Source organism: Trachurus trachurus, assembly GCF_905171665.1.
Source record: "Trachurus trachurus genome assembly, chromosome: 19".
Taxonomy (NCBI): Eukaryota; Metazoa; Chordata; class Actinopteri; order Carangiformes; family Carangidae; genus Trachurus; species Trachurus trachurus.
The window spans coordinates 7,236,205-7,257,263 of NC_139913.1; the positions used below are offsets into that span (position 1 = coordinate 7,236,205).

At 39.3% G+C, this 21,059-nt stretch overlaps 1 protein-coding gene across 4 annotated transcripts in view; it reads right to left on the reverse strand.

The window, feature by feature from the left end:
• The window catches only part of LOC311002262 (calcium-activated potassium channel subunit alpha-1a-like), an 83,114-nt gene that overhangs the window by 14,008 nt on the left and 48,047 nt on the right, over positions 1-21,059 (reverse strand). For 3 of the 4 annotated variants that reach the window (XM_083993565.1, XM_083993568.1, XM_083993566.1), the window contains 11 exons: positions 20,621-20,712; positions 17,245-17,355; positions 17,000-17,105; positions 16,809-16,891; positions 15,415-15,484; positions 15,145-15,300; positions 14,924-15,033; positions 14,067-14,135; positions 13,475-13,561; positions 12,323-12,399; positions 4,291-4,384 (listed from right to left, as the gene is read on the reverse strand). In XM_083993565.1, the coding sequence (XP_083849691.1) occupies positions 4,291-4,384; positions 12,323-12,399; positions 13,475-13,561; positions 14,067-14,135; positions 14,924-15,033; positions 15,145-15,300; positions 15,415-15,484; positions 16,809-16,891; positions 17,000-17,105; positions 17,245-17,355; positions 20,621-20,712 (1,055 nt within the window). Of the gene's footprint in view, positions 1-4,290; positions 4,385-10,316; positions 10,491-12,322; positions 12,400-13,474; positions 13,562-14,066; positions 14,136-14,923; positions 15,034-15,144; positions 15,301-15,414; positions 15,485-16,808; positions 16,892-16,999; positions 17,106-17,244; positions 17,356-20,620; positions 20,713-21,059 lie in introns of all 4 variants that reach the window. The other variant, XM_083993567.1, reaches the window with a different exon arrangement.

The following is a 21,059-nucleotide window of genomic DNA, read 5'->3' on the forward strand; positions in this document are numbered from 1 at the left end:
AGTGAAGGGTATTAATTTTTAAACGCAGCATCAGAACTACATAAACTAATCTCACTGAACGCAGCGGTGGTGGTGGTGAGCTTCACGCTACCCAAGGCTGACCATGAAAGTGGTTTCCAGACATGAGTACCTGCGGTTTGTACCACGCTACTACTTCTGGTCAGGGTGATAACAAGATATATTGAAGATACACTTGAATAATTTTCACCAAAAACATCATCTGACTTTCAAACTCTTCCATGTTCAACCCTGCCTCCTCAAAAACAGAAAAAAACTATTTAATAAGTAAATTAATTAGCAAAAAAATTCAGACCCAATGACAGATTGTGTTAAAGGACTCAATTTTTTTCTCTCCCATTATGTATCTGAGGCTTTTGTCTTGAACCATGTCTCCAGTTGTATTTGAAGTATTATAATTCACAAAGCTTTTTGCCCAGAAACATTGTTCTGTGCTGAACTAAAATCCTGTTGTTCTATTGTTACCAATTTAACTAATTTCTTTTCTCCATCGTTCCATTTTCTAATCTGTCTATCACTGCTTGGTGGCGGTGGACTATCCCAGCATGCATTATGAGAGAGGCAGAACATATGCTGAGCAGGTCCTCAGTCACACACACTGCACAAAGACACCTCCATTTAAACTTACATCCAACTGGATGCGACTGGACAATTATGGCTACAATCAATGTTTCATATAATACAATAAGAATATGGTTCCATTTTTTATATTTCATCACAATATGGTAATTTAATGAAAAAAGTGGACTCAAATGTATGTCTTACCTATATTGTGAATTTAAAAACCATTGATAAAACCATCAAATAAAACACTGTATTTTGTTTACAGTTTCCAAATTTCCAATTTACCTGCCTTCCCCGTCTTTCAAGTGTGAGACAAATCCACACAGACAAAAGGGGGGAGGAAGAAAAAGAAATATCACCACAACCTGCAAATGCGGTCAAACACGACCAGCCACAGTGGTAACTACAGAGCCGTCTGCTGCTGCTGCCCAACACAATTCCCCTTTGCACTAAATCAACTTTGTCAGATTCAGATCACAGCTGAAGATGTTATCTTCTGAAAACATGGACAGCAGCCTTCTGTCTCTGTCGAAAACCTTTTAAATACTTCAAGTCATCTCCCCATAAGAAGAGCATCTCTTTAATCCATGTGAGTACTTTAAAAGAATGCTACCTTAAGTAATGCGTTAAGTATGCATGAAAGTGTCAGCTGAAACTACCATCCCTCAGGCTCCAAGAGACTGAAGCCAAAAAAGCCTGCCTTTGGGCTGATATACCCCTAGGCAAGACCTGGATGTCCTTTCAAGAATGGAAGGAGTAGGAGAAAGAGATGTCTTTACTGCCACTTTCTCCCTCTCAGACTCCAACCTGTCAAAGCTACTTTAATTTGAAAGGACACGCAGTGTGCAAATTAAACTCTGTGGTTGAAAGTTTGTAAATATTGTCTCTTAAAAATATAGAACTTGTTGACTTGGGTGTGCAATGTAGGAATAGGGGTAAACAACCCCAAGTAAAAGTCCCATCACATTGAAACTGTAGGTCTTTTACTGTATATTGCTCAAACTAATTTTCATGATCAATTAGTTTTTACATTATTTATCAGTTATACTATAATTAATCAACATGTCTAAAAGTGGAAAAAAAAATCCCCATAATATTTCCTAGACCTCAATAATCCAATGTCTTGCTTATCTCACCCAAACATATTTTATTTAAAAGGATATAAAAGAACCAATCCTCACATTTGAAAAGCTTGAAACCAACAAATATTTATTTACTCTTAATAAACTAACCTCTTAATTCAGCCATGAGTTGTTCATGACCATCATCCTCCTTATTTCTTATTATAGTATATACTGTATAACCTCTCGGTTGAGTCTGAAATGCAATTTCTAATAAGACTGAAAGCATTTAGTGGTTTTACACCTCGGCTAAATATTTCATCAGAAGTCGAATGTTTCACCACTCACTCAGTGGTGCCGCTGTCACTTCAGTTTGTCCTTGTAGAGATGACTGGTGAGGCAGAGCTCTGCCAGGATAGCTATCGCTCACTGTCAGCCATGACGGCCTGTCACTACCCTGCACTGCCAATTGCCTCAGTGGTCCTGTAGCAGACATGACGTGTATGTCACGGCGCAGTCCGATGTGACCAAACACGTTGTGACATCCCACAATTAGATGTGTCTTATGACCCATCAAGGAGCCTGTGGAAATGGTGTTAATTTCAGTGAGCTCGTCATTGCTAAGTTCCAGACAGGACGAGTTAGTTTGCTGATACATCTGGAAACAGGAGACAGTTCTGCTTCCACAGCTGATCGCTTCTTTCTTTTGTGTGGTTTGTTTCATTACACAGAGGCGTCTGTGAGTGTCACTTCAGTAGGCGCACTTCCAAACATTCAAAATGATCAGCGCCGTAATTCCACTACTTCATTCGTAAGATGACACGTTTGACTAGACTTCACACGTCACGACCGCAAAACATAAGGCCAGGTGTCTTCTAGAGGCACATAATGACAGCTGAGAGAGACATAAAGTCGACTCTAGACATGCATATTATGCAGATTTTCTATTTCAGCATCACTGCACTGGCTTACTGTAACACAAGCAGCGAGGGCAGGCGTAGTCTTTGAAAATCCCTTCCCTCATGCAAACTGACAAAGACTTGATCTTCAAAACCCACAGCCAATCTGTTGATCATTACTTATTTACAAAGGCCTTGAGGCCGCAGGTCCTGTAAAAACACATTTGATATAGTATACACCCAGATGTTTTTTCCCCCGCTTGTTGCAATGAAGTATCCCTTAGGCTACTGCAGCGAATCCCTCTCCAGCATGTAGGCTGCAGAGACGCAGGATGAAATAACACATCCACCTGTATCGTTCCATGCATTAGCATGGCAAATAGATGGATTGGTTTGGTGGGATGATATTTAGCTGATGGCTATAGCATTGGAAAAAGCCTGGTTTTCATTCCCAAGAGTCTGGAAATCTCCTGGAGCGATTCAACTTTGACACCACTTTGAACCAAATCAAACAAGGGCAAACGCCCACCTGAACAAACAGAGGCCACAGATGAAAGGAAGATGCTAAATTATGCGAATAAACACTCCTTTTAGATATAATGCTAGGTCATTTTTATAGCGGCAGTACATTGTTAATCTGTATTGTATCTCAGTACTAAACAATATAGACATCTGTGGGTTTCATGCCAAATAAATAGCAACCAAAGTAGCTATGGGAACATAATGTCATCCGTCAGTTTTAATTCAATTTCTCCTCTACAGTTCCACTTTGCCTACATCAGGCTGCGGGATTTCCTTGTTGCCTGCCTTCTTTAGAACATGGCACTTAATGACAATGACTATTTCTATTATCATCCTTCTAATGGCCTCTTGTTGAATAACAGTGTTATCGCCAGTCTAAATCAATAAGCGCAGTTTTAATTTTACAGGACAAGATAAAAGCAAGGTAGCATTTGAATTCGCCTTTCATTGTGATGATACATATCATCTGTGGCCTTACGTGCTGAAAAGAACTCAGAGGGATCCGACAATAGATGAATAGCCTTGGGCTATCTATCCTTTAGAGCCTCTCTGACTGCCTTGTGCTGTCATTAGTGCCAGGCCTGTTTAAGAGCTGTAGTCTGTGGGTGTCACATGAAACCTCGTGGCATAGAACCCTCTGACATGTTTTCCATGAATACAGGAGCACAGAAAATATTCCTTAAGATGTTTTTCCATAAAATATATAATCTAGAGTACAAATATATGTTTTCCATTATAAACATAACAAACAAAACATTTTCAAAAAGAGTCCACAGAGAATAATCTGACTCTGCAGTTACCCTCAACCGCACATAGCGTTTTTAGCATCTTTGAAGTCATTGTGTTGCTTTTTATAGCTTAACTGTTTAAGTTCACTTTCACTGCAGGCAGCTTTTTGCAGCTATATTCTACCTGCACACAGCACCTAATTGCAAAGAGACTAAGTTAACGACTAGCTGGTGAACACAGTGAAGGATTTAGCAGCTAAAGATGCTGTATGCTAAAGTTGCTTTGCATCTAAGCAGTGTGTTGACAAATTTGTCTTTCGACTATTTTATTAAGTGATGATATATCGGTGTTGTGTTTGTGGCACGCTGTGTTGCCCCCAAGTGGCCAAAAAAGGTAGTTGAATTTAGCTAACTTTTTTTAAAATTACGATATGTTGTCGGAGGGATACTTCACAGATGAAACTGGTCAGTGTAGACATGTCAGCAATAACATCCTACCTCATTATCTTGGGTGAGGAGTTTGGAGAGTTCCTCATGCCTCCGTTACGTTGCTTTTTTTTGGGCGATAGTGCCGACTGTTGGTCCTCCTCAACTGCAACAAAAGGTAGCGGTATGAGGGCGGGAATTATCAGAAGACATGCAAAAAATCAACACCAGTCAACACCAAAAGAACGACAAGGCACAATTTGAGGTCAGTGAATTCAAAGAGATAGTACGGTCAGTGAGAGACAGAGTGGAGAGTGAGGTTGGGTGAACAAGATGGAGTGGACAGGACATTTTTACTCGTGTGCAACGCAAAACAGTCCAATGTTTGCATGATGACGACAGAATACATTAGCACATCATTTGGATGGTTGTGTATGAGGATGCAAACATGCAATTGTGCCATCATCAACCATCATGCCCAACGCTAGTCTCATCCGCTAATATCGAGAATTGCTGTAATTCATATGTTAGCGATTTAATGATTCAGATAATATAGTGCCACAAATACATCAAGGGGTACTTGATGTACTTTAGTTTTTTCAATACCTAGTTGGAATAAATTTCCTAAGATCAGACTTGGATAGCTTCTCTGTTGACTTCATGTATCACTCACAGTCTCGTTTAATTAAGGTAATAACCTATAAATATCAAGCATTCAGTAACATAAATAAGGCTCCTTAGGTGCCAACACTGAATCCGGTCTGGATTGCTGGTCTTTCTTCATCTTGGGAGTGACGCCCTTGGCTCATATAATTAGGTTGGTCCTTGTGCCAGAGTGATTTATGTACAGCTGAGATGCCCCTTGGACATTGTCTTCATCACTACACAAAACTGCACTGAGCTCTTCATAGGGAACGAATTACAAGTTTTAGCCTCGAGTAAAAGTAATCAGGCAAATATTTTCACGAGCTAATATAAGAGTCGTGGAAAACAGTTCTGCTCTGTGGTCGTCATTGGTAAAATAAACACAAGCAGCAAGAAAAGTGTTTTCGGTAATCGCATTTTAACAGCCACCATTTGTACTGGGAATAGCTTGTTACAGGTCATGAGAAATGCACTTGAGTATCGTTAAATGATCAACAAGCTGTCGACAGGTTTTTTTTTCTTTTTTCTTTTTAAACAAAGAGTAGGCTCAAAGATCATGCTCTTCTCCAGATGAACACGGGGTTGAGGCGCTGCTAGCATGTCTAAGAATGACACCATAATGGAAAATGTTGAAGTACAGGGGGGCTTCCAGTGGAGAGGGAAGCTCCAACACACTGGCCCTTCACATCTTGCTTGGCCTGTTCAATATTTAATGTTTCACAGCTGACAGCTGCACACACTGGGTCATTAGTAAGGAATGCTACACATGCAACCACTCCAGCCTGGCAAGCACATGCTTTGGTTGTGCTGTTGTTGAGTACAGGCCTGCCAAACACGTCGAGGGGAAGGGGAAGGGGGGGCGCAGTAGCCCTTACAGTGCCTGTGACTGAGCGTGGCGTTATTGGAGTGACTGGGGTGGTATCTGTATTTCACCGGTAGGCTACGTGCCCGCTGGAGCCTGCTGGCGTCTTCTGCCGCCCTTGGTCGTCGGCCCACCTGGCCCCGGTCCCTGGAGCCCATGAAGCTCAGTCTCAGAGCGCACGGCTCTGCGAGGGGCAACAGACTTCCCTTGCGGTTGTTTACCAACGGGACAGACACGGGAGCGACTCGGCTACAGTTCCCCCTACACACCTCGGCTGAGCTGTGGTTCAGTTTAGCTGACTTGTATTGATAAGTTGACGACTGGATTAGAAGGCCATCGTTTACTGCTAAATGAAGAGGAGTCAGAATCAGCAGCTGTACAATTGGTTGGTTATTGCCTGTTTTTAAAGGATCATTATGCTCAAATCACTAACCCCCAGTGGTATGTAGCCATGCTTTTATCTTAAATTTTATATTTATAGTCATTTGATATTTCAGGCTCCATCCCATTATAATGAATTCAATTTAATATTTGTGCTCACAACCGATCTTTAAGAACTCAGCTCCAGAAGGAACAGTCTCTTTAATGCACATAGTATGTTTGGTAGAATATTAAGAGTACTTATGATATTGTTATTTCAGTGCTACAGTATATGAATACTTTTTCAGTCTTATCTTTTTGGAGCTGTGAGTGTCGACTGTATTGGGTGGAGGCACAAATCTCAGGGACACATATTTCAAAACATGGGTGCATAAGACTGAAACAATGTCTAGACACCACAAGGGGGTAAATGCTTGCGTTGTGATTTGGGTGAACTGGCCCATTAATTCTTCACGTTAACCACGAAATAGGATTTGATTTAAACTGACTTCAATAGGACCTGCAGTGCATATGTTAATAAAACATCTTGTGACTCTTATCATAATTAAAGCACAATCACTGCTTTTGGGGGGTAATCCTTTCTGGCACAAGAATGCTAATAACTGAATAATTAAAAAACCTCATTTTTATTAAACACCACTTAACCACTTGGTATAGCCACCAATGAAATGTTGGATTTGACATTTACTTTGATATTTATAATAAACATTAATTAATAAGTATGCTTTCAGGTGTTCCTGCGATTGTTATGCCACAAGAACAAGGAGGTGACAATGTGAATTAACAACAACTAGCTGTTGTGTGCAGTTTACGCCTGATGAGGGAGGAGTGAATTCAGTATCCACTTGACTATGTGAAATATGAAAGCTTACAGCTCCACTGGTGTTATAATGGAGGTAGAACTGGTTTAAGATAACATGATCGACTAGACAAAAGGAGGCAGAAGAACACGGTCCCCTTACTCCAAAAAATGGCTGGGAGCTAAAACTGGAGAATAGAGATGATTATTTCAACAGTCAGCTGTCTAGAAGATTATCCTCCCTGCTCCAGACCTCCACTATTCATCTGGCCCATGTCAAACATGCACAGCACTTCTCCAGGACAACACCATTGTGGCACATTTGCTGCCTATAACAAATCCTGTTAAAGTGGATGGGCCACAAGGTGCACACTCCCCTAATGGGTGCTCGAAATCTGAGAAAATATTAGACCAACTCTGGAGTGTTACAACTCTTGATGCCTCCTATCTGTTCTCAAAAAGTGAATCTGTTAAAAAATACTGTGTATATTTTCTTATAAATTAATATATTTACTTTAAATGTTTTTGAGTTGAACCTTGATTTAATTCATCCACTCTCACAGTGAAGCAGTAGCACCATCTACTGCTGGGCTGTAACTGATACCCAACACAAACCACGCTGGAACAATTTCGTAATGCTTTTGCATATAAAGTATAATGATGAATGAGCATAGACTGGACAGAGCAATGAGCAGCAAACAGTGGAATTACAGCAGGTCAGACAGCTCAAGTGGAGACAGCTGAGAATGCACACGTGAGGGGGGTTAGAAACAAATGACAAAAAGATAGAATGGAAATCAAAACTTACTTGATTTGATATATCCATTATAGCTATTTTTAGCTGAGAAATAGCAGAGACAGATGAGAGGTTACAGGGAAGAACAAGGTTTTAATGAAAGCAAATTATAAATGACAACTGATAACTGAAGGCTGAGGGATTTCTCTGGAAGGCACTTAAAAAAACAAAAACAAAAAAAAAAACAGAGGTGCGCCCTGAAGACAACATGGACAAAGCAATGAGAAATAAAATACGGGTCAGTTAGGAATATGATTTTCAATAATGTGGTCAGTAAGCTTCAACAGTGAATCATTGTATCTTGTCTGTAAAACTAAGCTAAATCTGGTTTAAATTTCATTAAAGTTGTTTTTTACATCAAGGTTTAAGGCTGCAATTAATAATGATTTCCATCAATGAAAAATCTACTTATAATTTTTTTAACAATTCATAATTATGTCAGTAAAACGTGCAAAAAGTCTAAAATGACGATTCCTTGTTTATTCAATTATCTGTTAAAAAACTAGATAATCATTGATTTACTGTTATATATTACAGGGAATCATCAATTGAGAAGCTACAACAAGGTAATGTTTGATATTCTTCATAATAATTTCAGTTTTTTTTTATTAATTGATCGAGGTTAGCTGACTATCTTACTTCAGCGCACACTGAAGATAGTCGTTAACATGCTGTTGAACCTTGACGACTAGGAATTTAAACCGCATTTAGCCTGTTTTAACCTGAGTGTCTGGATGTCTCACCTGCATTTATTCCACGGATATACATTTAACATGACCTACAGTATGTGACAAGATTGTGCATGTTCTTCTTTTTGAGTCTACTGTATAGTTTTGTGTTTCCTTTTTCTCTTTTCTTTCCCCAAAAACTATTTCCCATTCCTGTGCACCGCCTGACACAACCTGCACGGACAAATTGGAACTTTGTGAGTCACTTTTTGGAGCCACGAGTCCCACACATGCTCATTAGTACCTTATTTCAACCCCTTGCTTACAATAAAGGTCATGCATTGAGCTTAAGGCAGGACAGTGACAGCAATGTTCAAACAGGGACCTTGCTGGTCCTGGCATCTGTCGCCTGCAATCGGAGGGCGCGAACAGAGTCACAGGACTAACAGGCTAGCATCTGTCCCACAACGAGAGAGGAGGAGAGGGGCGGGGGCACTGGGCTGCCTGGTGGTTAGGAACTGTCAGGCTGAGTTTCATGACAACCGGTAGCACTCCAAAAATGAAAATGCAAACATAATTTCCATGTCAGGCCGTATAAGGCCTCGCTCCGCGTGTCTCCGGCACTGTGTCGACAGCAACTCCAGAGCTCGGCTCGAGCTTAGCTAGCCGGGGCGATGCTCAGAGCACACAGCCCTGGTAGACATGTCGAGGGATGGAAACGCCCAGAGATGTTCAACCATACACAGCATGGTCTTTGATCAAGAGCCATTCACTAAAACTGTATGACAGACTACAATGTTTCCAGCAAATTGTATTAACGCTCCGCAAACTCAGACACATTCTTCATGCCTTCTGCTATATATCAGTGAAACTTAACATGCCCTCTGGCTTTAAAGGGGGAATCACACTTGAATTAAGAATTCATATAAAGCTCAACTCAGTTCAGCACAATTCAGTCAATTCCAATAGGATCCAACGCTGTTCTATTGTCTTCTATTCCCCTTGCAATCCAATACGATGCAGCCCTGTTCCGCTGCATTCAGCTAATCTTATACAATTCAATCAATATCATAAGATGAAAAACTCTGCAGACTAGAAACTACAACTATGGGCTTCTTCATTTGCAATGCAGAGACTATACATCCAGTGGTTTGGTCTACATTTAATAAAACCAGTACATTAATCTCAATATGCACTGTCCGCCTCAGAAAATCCTCTCAGGTGTTTTTTAGGCTAGCTTTTTCTCTTGAATTCATTGTCAGTGGCATTTACATACACAAATATCTCAAATCCTATCCTGTCCACCCATTTCTGGAGGGTACAGTGGTGAAACAGTTTGATTACATGGATTTTATTTGGGTTATTCTTGAAAAGATGAAGTTACCCTCTCCAGTGACATCATTATCGCATTTTCTACACTCCTCTCAAAACAAATAATTTGAAGAAATGCGTGCAAATCCTCCACAGGGATTCCCAAATTTGAGAGTGCATCAAGAGATTTGTGAAGAGGATACACAGCTGTACTTTCCTCATGGCTTCACTTTTAATTGCTTGCAAATATGTCGGTGAGGTCACTGGAGGGGGAAGCACACCATTCTTTCAGGGGAGAATTAGCTTTCACACAAAATTTTGCATTAGTGATTGTTGACCGATTTAGCTGCAGGTCAATTTGAATTCACATTCTCTGATTAAACACCAGGAAAAACAGTTACCCAGCATGCTTTGCAAGAGCTACAAGTCTCCTCCAAAAAAGTAGCAACACAGGGGGGAGGAGCACCAGCCGGCTGGAAATCATAAAGCTAAAACACTAAAGCAACATCTATATCCATGACAGTGACGACACAGCTTCTAGAGTTAAGACAGCACGCGAGCTGAAGACACACACTGCAAAGTTGACACAGTGCATGTAACAAACACTGAAGAGCACATGTCATGGCGACAACTTACAGGCACGTAAAGTGGCTGAGCAATCATTAACAGAGACAGCAGAGAGTGGGATGGCGCGTTGAGGGGAGTCCATGTTACAACGCACATTAACCGGCATGCAAGAGCAGTCCCGCTCTGAGCGGCCGCAATCAAAACAACATGCCAGTCTCATTTTCTGGTAGGCGGGCTTCTTGGCTATAGTCATGGGTTCAGACGAGAGGAGAGGAAGAGCAGGTTAATGCTGAGGGTCGTTCTGGAGGAAGAGGGGACAAACGCAAGACAGCGCACAGAGGAAGGCTGCTGCTGGGAGACACAAGATTAACTTTATCTTGACAGCAAGCAAATGTCAGATTAGGAATTTGGATTTTTTTTTCTTCTTCCCCCCACTTATTGTGGTTTATTTAGTTTGGGTCATTTCTGGGACAAGTGTGGGAAGTATCATGAGGCCCTAGTGTCTGTGGTTTTGGGGGTAAAAATGGGACATGAGTGAGGGTGGGATGAGGGAAACAGATCATGTGTTATATTTGACACTATGACTCTTATTTGCACTGGGTCCATAATATTCTGACTGAGAATGGAAACTACTGGACAAGATGACAGAAATTTGACAGTGTTTCACATAAAACAGATTTCTGGGCCTCTAGATAAATCTTTGAGTGCGTCCAGAAAGGACAAAAACTAAAAGGCCAAACACTTGTGCGAAACTGTAAAAGACCATAAATTCACATGACATCCTCCTCAAGTAACACATCCTGCTCAACTTTACTGTTTGTTCCAAAACATCCTTGATGTCAGATGTGCTGAGAGAAACTGTGCAGTCAAGTCTGTGAATTATATCTTTTGAGCTTTGTGTGACATGATTTATTCTTTTTATCAAAACAGATATAATGAGAAATGTTCTTCCTCCCTTATCCTGATGGCTTTCCAGCTGTGCTCTTCTCTGAGGTATGTTGTGTTTGTCAAAGGACTGTGGGGACACCTGGTGGTGATCTGGGGTATTACTGACTCCAGCAGGCATCAATGAAACTTTGAGGATGTTGCAACAGAAACCTTTTAATATATAACAAATTTTAAAAATGGGTTGTGTAGGTGAACTGTTGGATTTTTTCCCCCCAAAAGCATCATTGATGATCACTCTAGTTGGATATTTTCTTCAATTTCACAGCGTGCACATGATAACGGGGTGGAATCCAGGCAGCATCAACCATTGTACATGCAACATTTACAGTACAGTCAAACAGTTGCTTGAGTCAAGGGTAGCAGGCTGTGTTTTCAAAAGGGGATATGAATACGCATTACTCACAATATATCACTATAAAGTGAATTTTTTTTTTAAGAATAGTGTGCCATGTTCCCAAGCAGCAGGAAAAGAATACATCAGATGTTAAGACTGAGCGTTAGCTGTGGGGAATCCAAGTGAAAGAACAACAAAGTGGCACATGATGTTTTCCATCTCTAGAAGCACACGATCCATCCAGGTACCTGTGGTGTTAAGCGTCTCTCTCTGAATGTCTGTTAATATCACAAAGTTATTGATGAACTGTAACGGCACAGACAACTATTATACACAAGAAAACATAGCAAACAACTACACAAGCAAACATTAAAATCTTAAAGTGGAATATCTTATCTTCAGAACCTAAGAATATAAAACTTTCCTGACTAGATCCTACTGTAAAGCTGCGTCTTGTAATTTAGGTGAACTGACCCTTAATTGAGTGCAGATATTCATGTAGGTCTGAACATGTGGTTTTATGGGGGAAACTTGGACAGGGCCAGTTTGTTTTGGCTACAAAAAGAAATCCGATGACCTTTCTTCGTGCACAAGTTACGTGGTTACAAGGTTTCATGAGGTGAATAATTAATGCAGGAACTAAGTGGTTTGGACACATGGCTATGTAGGTCATGTAAATACACCATCACACCGCTACACAAATGCTCTCTCAGTGCTGTTTCTCTTAAGTCTGTGAAGGAATGTTAATTAAGTCAAATAAACTCAGACAAGGTGTTTATATGTAGCCACTTACATTTCTTGCATCCACATTTCTTTATCCTTTTGGGATCAGTTATGTCATCGTGGCAGGCTTTACAGTAAAACAACGCCCTGTGGAGGAAAAAAACGAGAATCTCATGTAAGGAAACTCTACAACAATATATAGTATATTCCACATTACATATGCCACCTTACAGTATACTTCTATAGTTTGTAATTTCACAGCTTTAGTAGTTCAGGCATGGGCAACCTATCTCTCAAAGAGCCATGCAGCTGCAGGTTTTTGTTCCAACCAACCAAGAGCACACAGTTTGACCAATCAACTGTCTGAAGACTGAGATCAATTGATTAAATGACTCAAGTCTGGTGTTGGAAAGAAAACCTGCAGCCACACCGGCCCTTTGTGGAATACCAGTAGGTTGCCATTGTCTGTACTAGTTAGCTAAAAACATGTGAGAAGTTTGGCCTTTTATCAACCACTGGGTAGTTTTATCTGTAAATATATATAAAGTAAAACTACCCAGTGGTTGATAAAATGCTACGTACACAATTAATGTAGTAATAATATGCCAGTGTCTTATTATTGTCATACTATTTTGATAGTTACACTAACTTGTCCATTAATAAAGCTAATGTAATTTTACTTAAGTTACATTTTCAGTTCAGCAATGTTTCTTGTAATGGAGTGGTGTTATTGAGCAGCTCTGCCCACTCATCCAACACTATTAGGTTACATCTACTCACAGATACTTTGTATTTGTAATATATCTGTGTCTATTTTATACTGAAATACTTAAATGAAAAACATGGAGGAACAAGGAGAGACACATGGAACAATGCTAACATGTTAACCATTAGGCCCTGCAGTGGGTATCAGCTTGAGTCTTCCTGAATAAACTGAACCCTTGCCTCAGTAAGAGGAAACCACTGTGTGATGTTCATCTAAATGTGTTTGAATGGTACTTGGCCTGAGAAAACAGCTGAGATGCTAACAGCTAACAATAAGTAGCTATCCACAGTAACATGTTGTTGTTAGGTAAGTTATTTGTTCTTCCCACAAATGATGACTCGGTAGAAAGACTGCGTTTACTGGTAGATACTGTATGACAGGAGCTGCACAGATTTTCCATAAGAGTAAAGACTTTACTGTTAGACACTGTTTAATCTGAGGACACATTCACATTACCTCTTTACTTCTTTGGCATCACTGGCAATGAAGAAGCCTAAAGTCCCCTCCTCCATTTTCACGTGGTTCCCAGGGTTTATCAGGGTGCTGTGAGATTTTATAGACCAAAGATGTCAGAACGGAAAAGTTATATCACAGAATTTTGCAAGGCTTTGCACTAATCACTGGCAGTGGCACACGCTGGCAGGATTAGCTTTTGCGACTCATTTGGCAGGCTAGCTTGTTTATTAAATTAAATTGATGAAAGTAGATAGCAGTGACACTTCAAATAGAAAAAAAAATTGAGCATCAGTACATTAAAGAAACTACTAAAACAAAGCTTCAGCTGTGTTTAAAGGAAACCAACTGCCACCCCCTCCATTAATATGTCAGGATGTAATCAGAAAGCCCTGTGATGTCTGCGAACAGACCAATTTAGACACTAATTGTGCACAATTTGTAAAGCGCCTTGTGTTTGCAGTCAGAGGAGCTGATTCAAAGTAGCTTCATTACTCAAAGCAAATACTGACAGCAAACACACTTGCATATTAAAGTTTTTGCATCCATGAATTTCAATGACGCCCAGCGATCCACTGTGAGCACATCCACTTACCTGCTCTCCCTTTGATCAGACTTGTACTCTATAGCTATAAGTAGCAGCTTCAACTTCACATAGCAGAGTCTGCAAAAGAGAGGAACAATAAAATTAGACATTGTGCACAATAAATAATTTCAGAAAATCATCAATCTGCTTATTTTTTCATTACTGTCTTTGAGTCTTAAACTAAGAGATCCACAAAAGAGAGATTATAGTAATTATAATATTTGAATGAGACATTTCAAGGATTTAGCTGAGAAAATGATAAAATTATAGAAGCCACAGAAAAGGTTCTTAATTTTCATTGTCTACTGCATAGAACACAATTACAAATTATTACAATAACTATTCAGTGAATTTGGATGTTGTTTAGAGGAGAGCTGTCACTCAAGATAACAAAGATATTTTTGGGATAAATAAAACAACTGTCATAATCTTCTGATAAAAAAAATAACAAACAAAAAAACTATATAACTGCAGCAACTGTAACTTAGAAAAAAAAAAAGTTATATCATCTCTATAGTTGAAGGCTGCCGTGCCTTTTGTATATCTAGTTGATTAAAAAATAGCAAGTTACTAAAAAGATCCAACAATCTAGTAGATGCACATATCCCTTAAAATATGAACAGGTGCTAGAATAATGAAACAATGTGAGAAAGAAAAACACAGGTCTGCAAACTGTAGCTCCCTTATGTAATTTTAATTAGATATTCAAATTACATACAGTAAGAGCGCTACTGTGTGAGCGGACCTTAATTTTTCTCAACTTACTAAAAAAGGCCAGTGCTAAATAGCTTACATTTCTTGCATTCAGGAAAAAAAAAACAGTATAGTACTTAATTTTAAAAAAGCCATTGTTCCAGTGTACTTACTCACAAATTACAGGGAAAGACAAGCCAACAAAGGCACTGGACAGGTACTCAGTGTACATCTCATTAGCTACTCCCTCTAGGTAATACTTCTGCCACGTGTCCTCCTCAATCTGTGACAAAGGTCAGACGACAAAAGACAGACAAGCCAAGTTTTTATGACCAACGTTGCTTTTGAACATAATCCAGTGAGTACAGATGGATGCATTGTTCGCTGTAGCTACCTTGATGAAGGACCTCATGGAGAAGAGGTTGGCCAGCATGGTGGAGAGGCCCTGAGCCAGGCAGCTCTGGGCGATGAAGCCGAGCTTCAGCTCCGCAAGGCAAATGGCGTCGTCTCCCTCCTTCCAGGCCCAGCTTGGGATGTTCAAAAGATGTGCCTGAGGGTGGGACGGAGGGAAGGTCGGGTTATATGGATGTGTTACAGAACTTTAAACTGTCATTTTTTGATATTTTTAGATAGAGACCCAGTACAAATAACTGGATACACCAACCTTATTGTGGTACTGCAACATTTGAGTGATTATTCTGATCTTTGGGTGGTAGTTCTTGATGGATATAACCCTGATGCGGGATGAAAGGGACAAAACAAACTTACAAAATCTTTTCAATTTCCATTTCCATTTCCATTGTCCATGTCTGGCATGTTTATATCATTCATAAACATAAAAACTCCTCACAAACCAAACAATTTACAGATTGGCAGCTGGCAAATTAAAGTTTGTTTGAAAGAGTTTGTTGTTTCTTTTTACTGTTGAAAAATTGTTTGTTGTAACACATCATGTTCTCTCTTTCAGCTCTTGACAGTCGTCCAGAAGGGAAAGTGAGAACCAGGAGTTTGTTCCTGCTGAGAGTCGGTCTGTTTGCAATGAGAGCCAGTTTCCGACACGCTAGCTTACACTCCTGATTTGAGTCGAGGCCAAGAAGTGTTATCGAACACCAGCCTTGACTTTCTGAGGTATGAGCATTTAGGAACATTTTATACTCTATATCTCAACATATTGTGTCGTTTGTAGAGCTTAATACCAACCAAGATTACATCCAGGAGTATCACTCACTTAGTAAATGGTAAATCTCAAAGCAACTTCAGTAATTTGTGTTATTGATTCCTCAAGATGTTAGAAACAACACAATTGTCTGCTTTACCACATCTCAAAGGTGCTCTGCTAAATTCAGATGTGGTGACCGGGGAGGCCGCTGAAGTTCCACTGAACTCATCGTCACGTTCATGAAACCAGTTAAGTCGATTTTTTTGCTTGGTGGCTCGATGTGTTACCGTGCTGAGAGCAGCTGTTAGAGAATGATGACATAACCTTAATGGCCATAAAGGGAAGCACATGGTCAGCAACACTCATCAGATAGGCTGTAGTGTTCAAACCATGATCGATGGGAAGACATTCCCCACACCATTACACCACTCACCACTTGCTGATAGGTCATTATTTTTGACCACTAAAAAAAACAAACAAAAAACACTTTATTTTAAAGCGCCTATGATAATCTGCAATTTCCTGACATTTAAATTCTCAGGACAAATCTCCAATAATCTCCTGCGTCTTATTTATAAAGCAACAACATTTCAAATTAAATTTGTTCTGGTTAACTTAATTAAGCTTTTCTAATAATTGTTGTTTTTGTCATCATTTCCTTCCTTGAAATGAACAGCCCCACATCAAAAGTGTGCAGGTTTCAACTCCCACACATTCACCCTCTGAAAATACCTGAAACCAATTAAAGTAAACTGCAGTTTTCACATCTGACATTATCCCGGAGGTTTGGCCAATTTGCAATTTGCAAATGCTACAAAACAATCTAACATAATTGGGGACAGGGTAAAAAAAACAAACACACACACATAAAAAAAGAGAAAAAAGCTGCTCTGGTCTACCTCATGATGTTGGATGCATCCTCGGCATCAGGGTCAGCACAGTATTTGTTGGCTAAGATCAGACAAGCATCGGCCGATTCAATCTGAAAACAAAATCACATGCGGAAAATATCCAGATTTACCCAGGTCAGTATGAGACAGTGAACTACAGTCGGACACAAAGACATCACAGTTAACTGTCTGTTAGTTACCTTAACTCTGGCCAGGTCGTGTGGATTTAGGACGGACCCTTGGTAAAATTCCACCTGGGTGAAGTGGCGCTTGAACAAGGCTTCCAGCTCAAGATTAGGGGAAATACTGACAGAAGAGGAGAGAAAGTCTTAAAGTCTTAAATCTGAGGAGAAACACTTTTGTTTTAATCTGCTGAGGAGATGAAATGTGCTGTTTTTTCTGGGTCACAAGCTAAAAAAAAAAAAAGATAAAGCTTTATACTTACTTATGGAGAAAAACAATTTCTACATTGACATCATCCCTGTCCTTGTGTAGGAAGTCTTTTAGAAAGTTGGACACACTCTCAAGTGTTATATGACCACAGACCACGATGTGCCTAGAAAATGAGGTGCAGAACAATAATGAAACTAAAATGCAGTCGAGATAAAAGTCAACAACAAAACACACAGACCTAAAAAGGTTGTCTCAGGGTTTTTATCATTGTCCTAGAATCGAAACGATGAGAGGGATGTAATGGGAATGAGAGGTTGTCAGTACTGCTGTATTCAGGTGATTGATTTGAAATCTGTGTGGGGGGGAAATGATTAAAACTATGTCGCAGGAGGGATGTTTGATGTTCCTGCTGTGAAGGGGGAGGACTGAATGAGTGGGTCAGAGAGCACTGTGGATTTTAGTATCAGATTATAAAGGATCAGAGTTTACTTAGATGGAGATTATGAAATCGGCACAGTGTGTCTCCATTCCCTCATATCACAGATCCTTTATGTAAGAAACCCCGTTTAGATTTATTCCTGTCCGTCTTTATTGTATCTTTTAAAATGATTTTAAGGTGAAGAACCTCAACTGGAAATCTCAGTGTACTGCAGTGTTTCTTCGTGGCTTTAATCTACAACACGTGCATCAGAATCATTGTTGTTTTGCACCACTTGTTCTGCTTATTTGCAAAGAAACACAGTTCAGAGAATGGTTACATTGCATCTATGACAGTTATGATAATAATGACAACAAGTGAGGACAGCAAGAAGAAGACAGAGGGAAATAGAAAAAGAAAGAAGCTAATAATTATGTTCAGTTGTTAACATCAGCTAAGATAAATATACTTGAATATTTAAATACAGGCAGCTTTACAGTAAATACCGGGATGGGACCTGCATACATTTGTTAAAGCTGTTGGTCAAATGAAATTTCTAGAGCTGTTGTTTGTACTAACACAAACAAGCAGAGCATTTTCTTCAGCTCTTCCAGCTCATTAATAATTGTATGATATTGAATTGAATAGTATTATAAATGTTTGTTTCAACAAGCATAAAAAAAAGTCCTACAAAATAAGATAGATAGAAATAACTAATTCTAATTCTACAAAATTGACCAACAACTGAAGCAAAGATTTGGTTTGAGAAAATGTTCCCAAACCAAGTCTGACTTCTTCACAACTCCACAAGTAAGTAACAAAAGCATGCTACAATAAGCCATATTTTGTTTGGAGGCATCCAGAATCTCACTATCTTTAGAAACAGCTGCAGAGCTTGGGACACGAGTTCACATGTCACTGACGCGTGAATATGTTAAAGGAATAGTTTCACATTTTAGGAAACACCTTTATTTACTTTCTTAGGGAGAAGATCAATGTCATGTGTCTGCCCACTAAGTGCAAAGCCTTTAATGTAATATAGCAACACAGGTTACATGCTAAGCTAAGCTAAGCTACCTGCTGCCTTGTTCCAGCTTTACATTTAACACAAAGACAGATTGATCTTTTCGTGTAACTTCTGATGAGAAAGTGAACAAGCGTGTCCCAGAGTGTCAAACTGTTCCTTTAAACTCAAAAATTTTATTTAATCCTGAGGGTGTAGGTCAGACTGAAGATAAAGGCCAGGAATGTTCAGAAGCAAAGCGTGAAAAAAAGAAAGAAAAAAAGACAAGCAGAAAGAAAAAAAAGAAATGATATAAAAAGTTAAGTTTTTCTAGCACAGAAAAACAGAAAATTCAAAAGAATCAACATGAAGCAAGCAATGATTGGATGTAGGAGTCTGGAAATTTAAACTCAGCTAAATTTGAGTTTATTTTGTCATTTCTATAATTTGTTGGACTTAATTATTTATCATGTATTATTTAAATGAATGAAATAACTTTGGTTTCACTCTTTACGAAAACATGTGTGCATAAACTGATTCTTAATGTGTTTCATGGTGTATTAAGATCATTTTTGATTTTATATATATTTTAGTTAGAATTATGTTTATTATTATTTATGCAAGTTTGATAACACACAAATGTAGTGACGGGAGGGTGCAAGGAGAGATCAGTGAATAAAATAAAACAATGCATGAGCACAAATACTTGATTTACATTCACAAAGACACAGATGTACGGTGACGACAAGCAGCCTAATTATAAGTGAGACAACACGAAACATGTAGGATTTTCTCTCAGTGCTTCATATCAGGAAAGTCACTCTGACATGGGGATGTGAGGTTTGTTTAGTCCTTAAGTACTGTAAAGTTTTGACAGGTGTTCAATACCTTTTAGTTTTGACCTACATGTACAGTGACCCCTGGCTCTGACCTTGTGCACAGAGAAAGTGCAAGTCCCTACTGTAGTTCTTGTCTTTCTGCAAACTGAGCTACAATACTGATCAACAATGAGCATAAAAGACATAATGGTGCTACTGTATGGATAGGTCTACTCTCTTATTTAGACTGTATAACAGGGCAGGACCTTAAACATTGTTCTATTAAAAATAGATCAGTGTTGAGTGAATGGTGAGTGAGGTGCACAGTCGGCACCTTGTTTAATCCTTTTACACAAAGATCAAGGGCATTAAGTTTTCTCTTTTTTTCCCCAGCAGTATTATTGATCACAGTGAGAGAATCCTACATGTGCATGACAGTAATACATCAATATGACTCCGCTGCAAAAATGTCTTAGAGGATTTTCTGTCAGTTTTTGAGCTCACGAAGTCACATTTACTTAAAACAAGTGAAAAAATCTGACATTTTAAAATTTCTCCAATATGAGCTCTGGAGGATCTAAGTCATTCTTCTTCAAGATTTTCTAGAAAATGAAACAAACTGTTTCTGAAAACAAGTCCAAATGTGCACTGAGATTTTTTCACTTGTTTGTGTTGAGTTGGCTCAGAGCTCAAGACAAAAACCACTTGCTGAGATATTTCATAGTTATTTTTGCAGCGTAAAAGCAAACACTGACTCATGACAAGCAGTGATGACAGCTTGCACACATAAAAGCAGCAGCAATACAGTACAATTAACTCTACACATTAATCATGGCCAAGTTCTTCAGTCACAGTGTGACTTTAAGTGCTAATTGAGATCATTACATCTCAAGTGACAGTTTTCAGCATTTACGCAAAAGTCAGAGTATGTCACCTCTTTATGAGAGCGCCACTTGAGTCACACAAAACCACACCATTAAAAGATTGCTGTTTTTTCGTTTGTTTGACTTACTTTCTGCCTCTGGTCGAGTTATAACTCCCTCCATATTTCTTCCGATTAAGGATGAGAGCAGCAATTTCTGGCACGTAGCGAGCAAACATGGCCTACATGCATGAAAAAGAAAAAGAAAAGGGCATGCAGAGAAGGTTCTACTGCGGTGGAGGCAGTAGAGCCTCCTTGAATACTTACTTTCTCCCATTAACCGCACTATAGGAACCACCATATTTCTTGCGGTTTCCTATTAACTCTATGATTTCAGGGACGTAGCTCGCAAACATGGCCTAAGGAGAAGATAGAAGACAGAAGAAGAGACTAAAAAAAAGATAGGCAAAGGAGAGCAGGTCCTCTAATTTTAGCTTTAAAGAAATCCCTTAAGTCTGAAAGAGGAACACTACTGTATGTGCAAGAAGTAATATTAGTGTTTATTTGTTAACAGATAAAAGGAGAAAGAAAATAAGAAAGTTGCAGCTCATTGAGATTAGTCATTATTGGCTGAATGTAGCCTGGAGTTACATCACAGTTACATTCATAGATACTGAGAAAAAAGTGTGAGAATGAGAAAGGAAATAATAAGGCCAATATTTACGGATACTGGAAGAATAAAGGAGAAAAATGACAGCTGATGAGT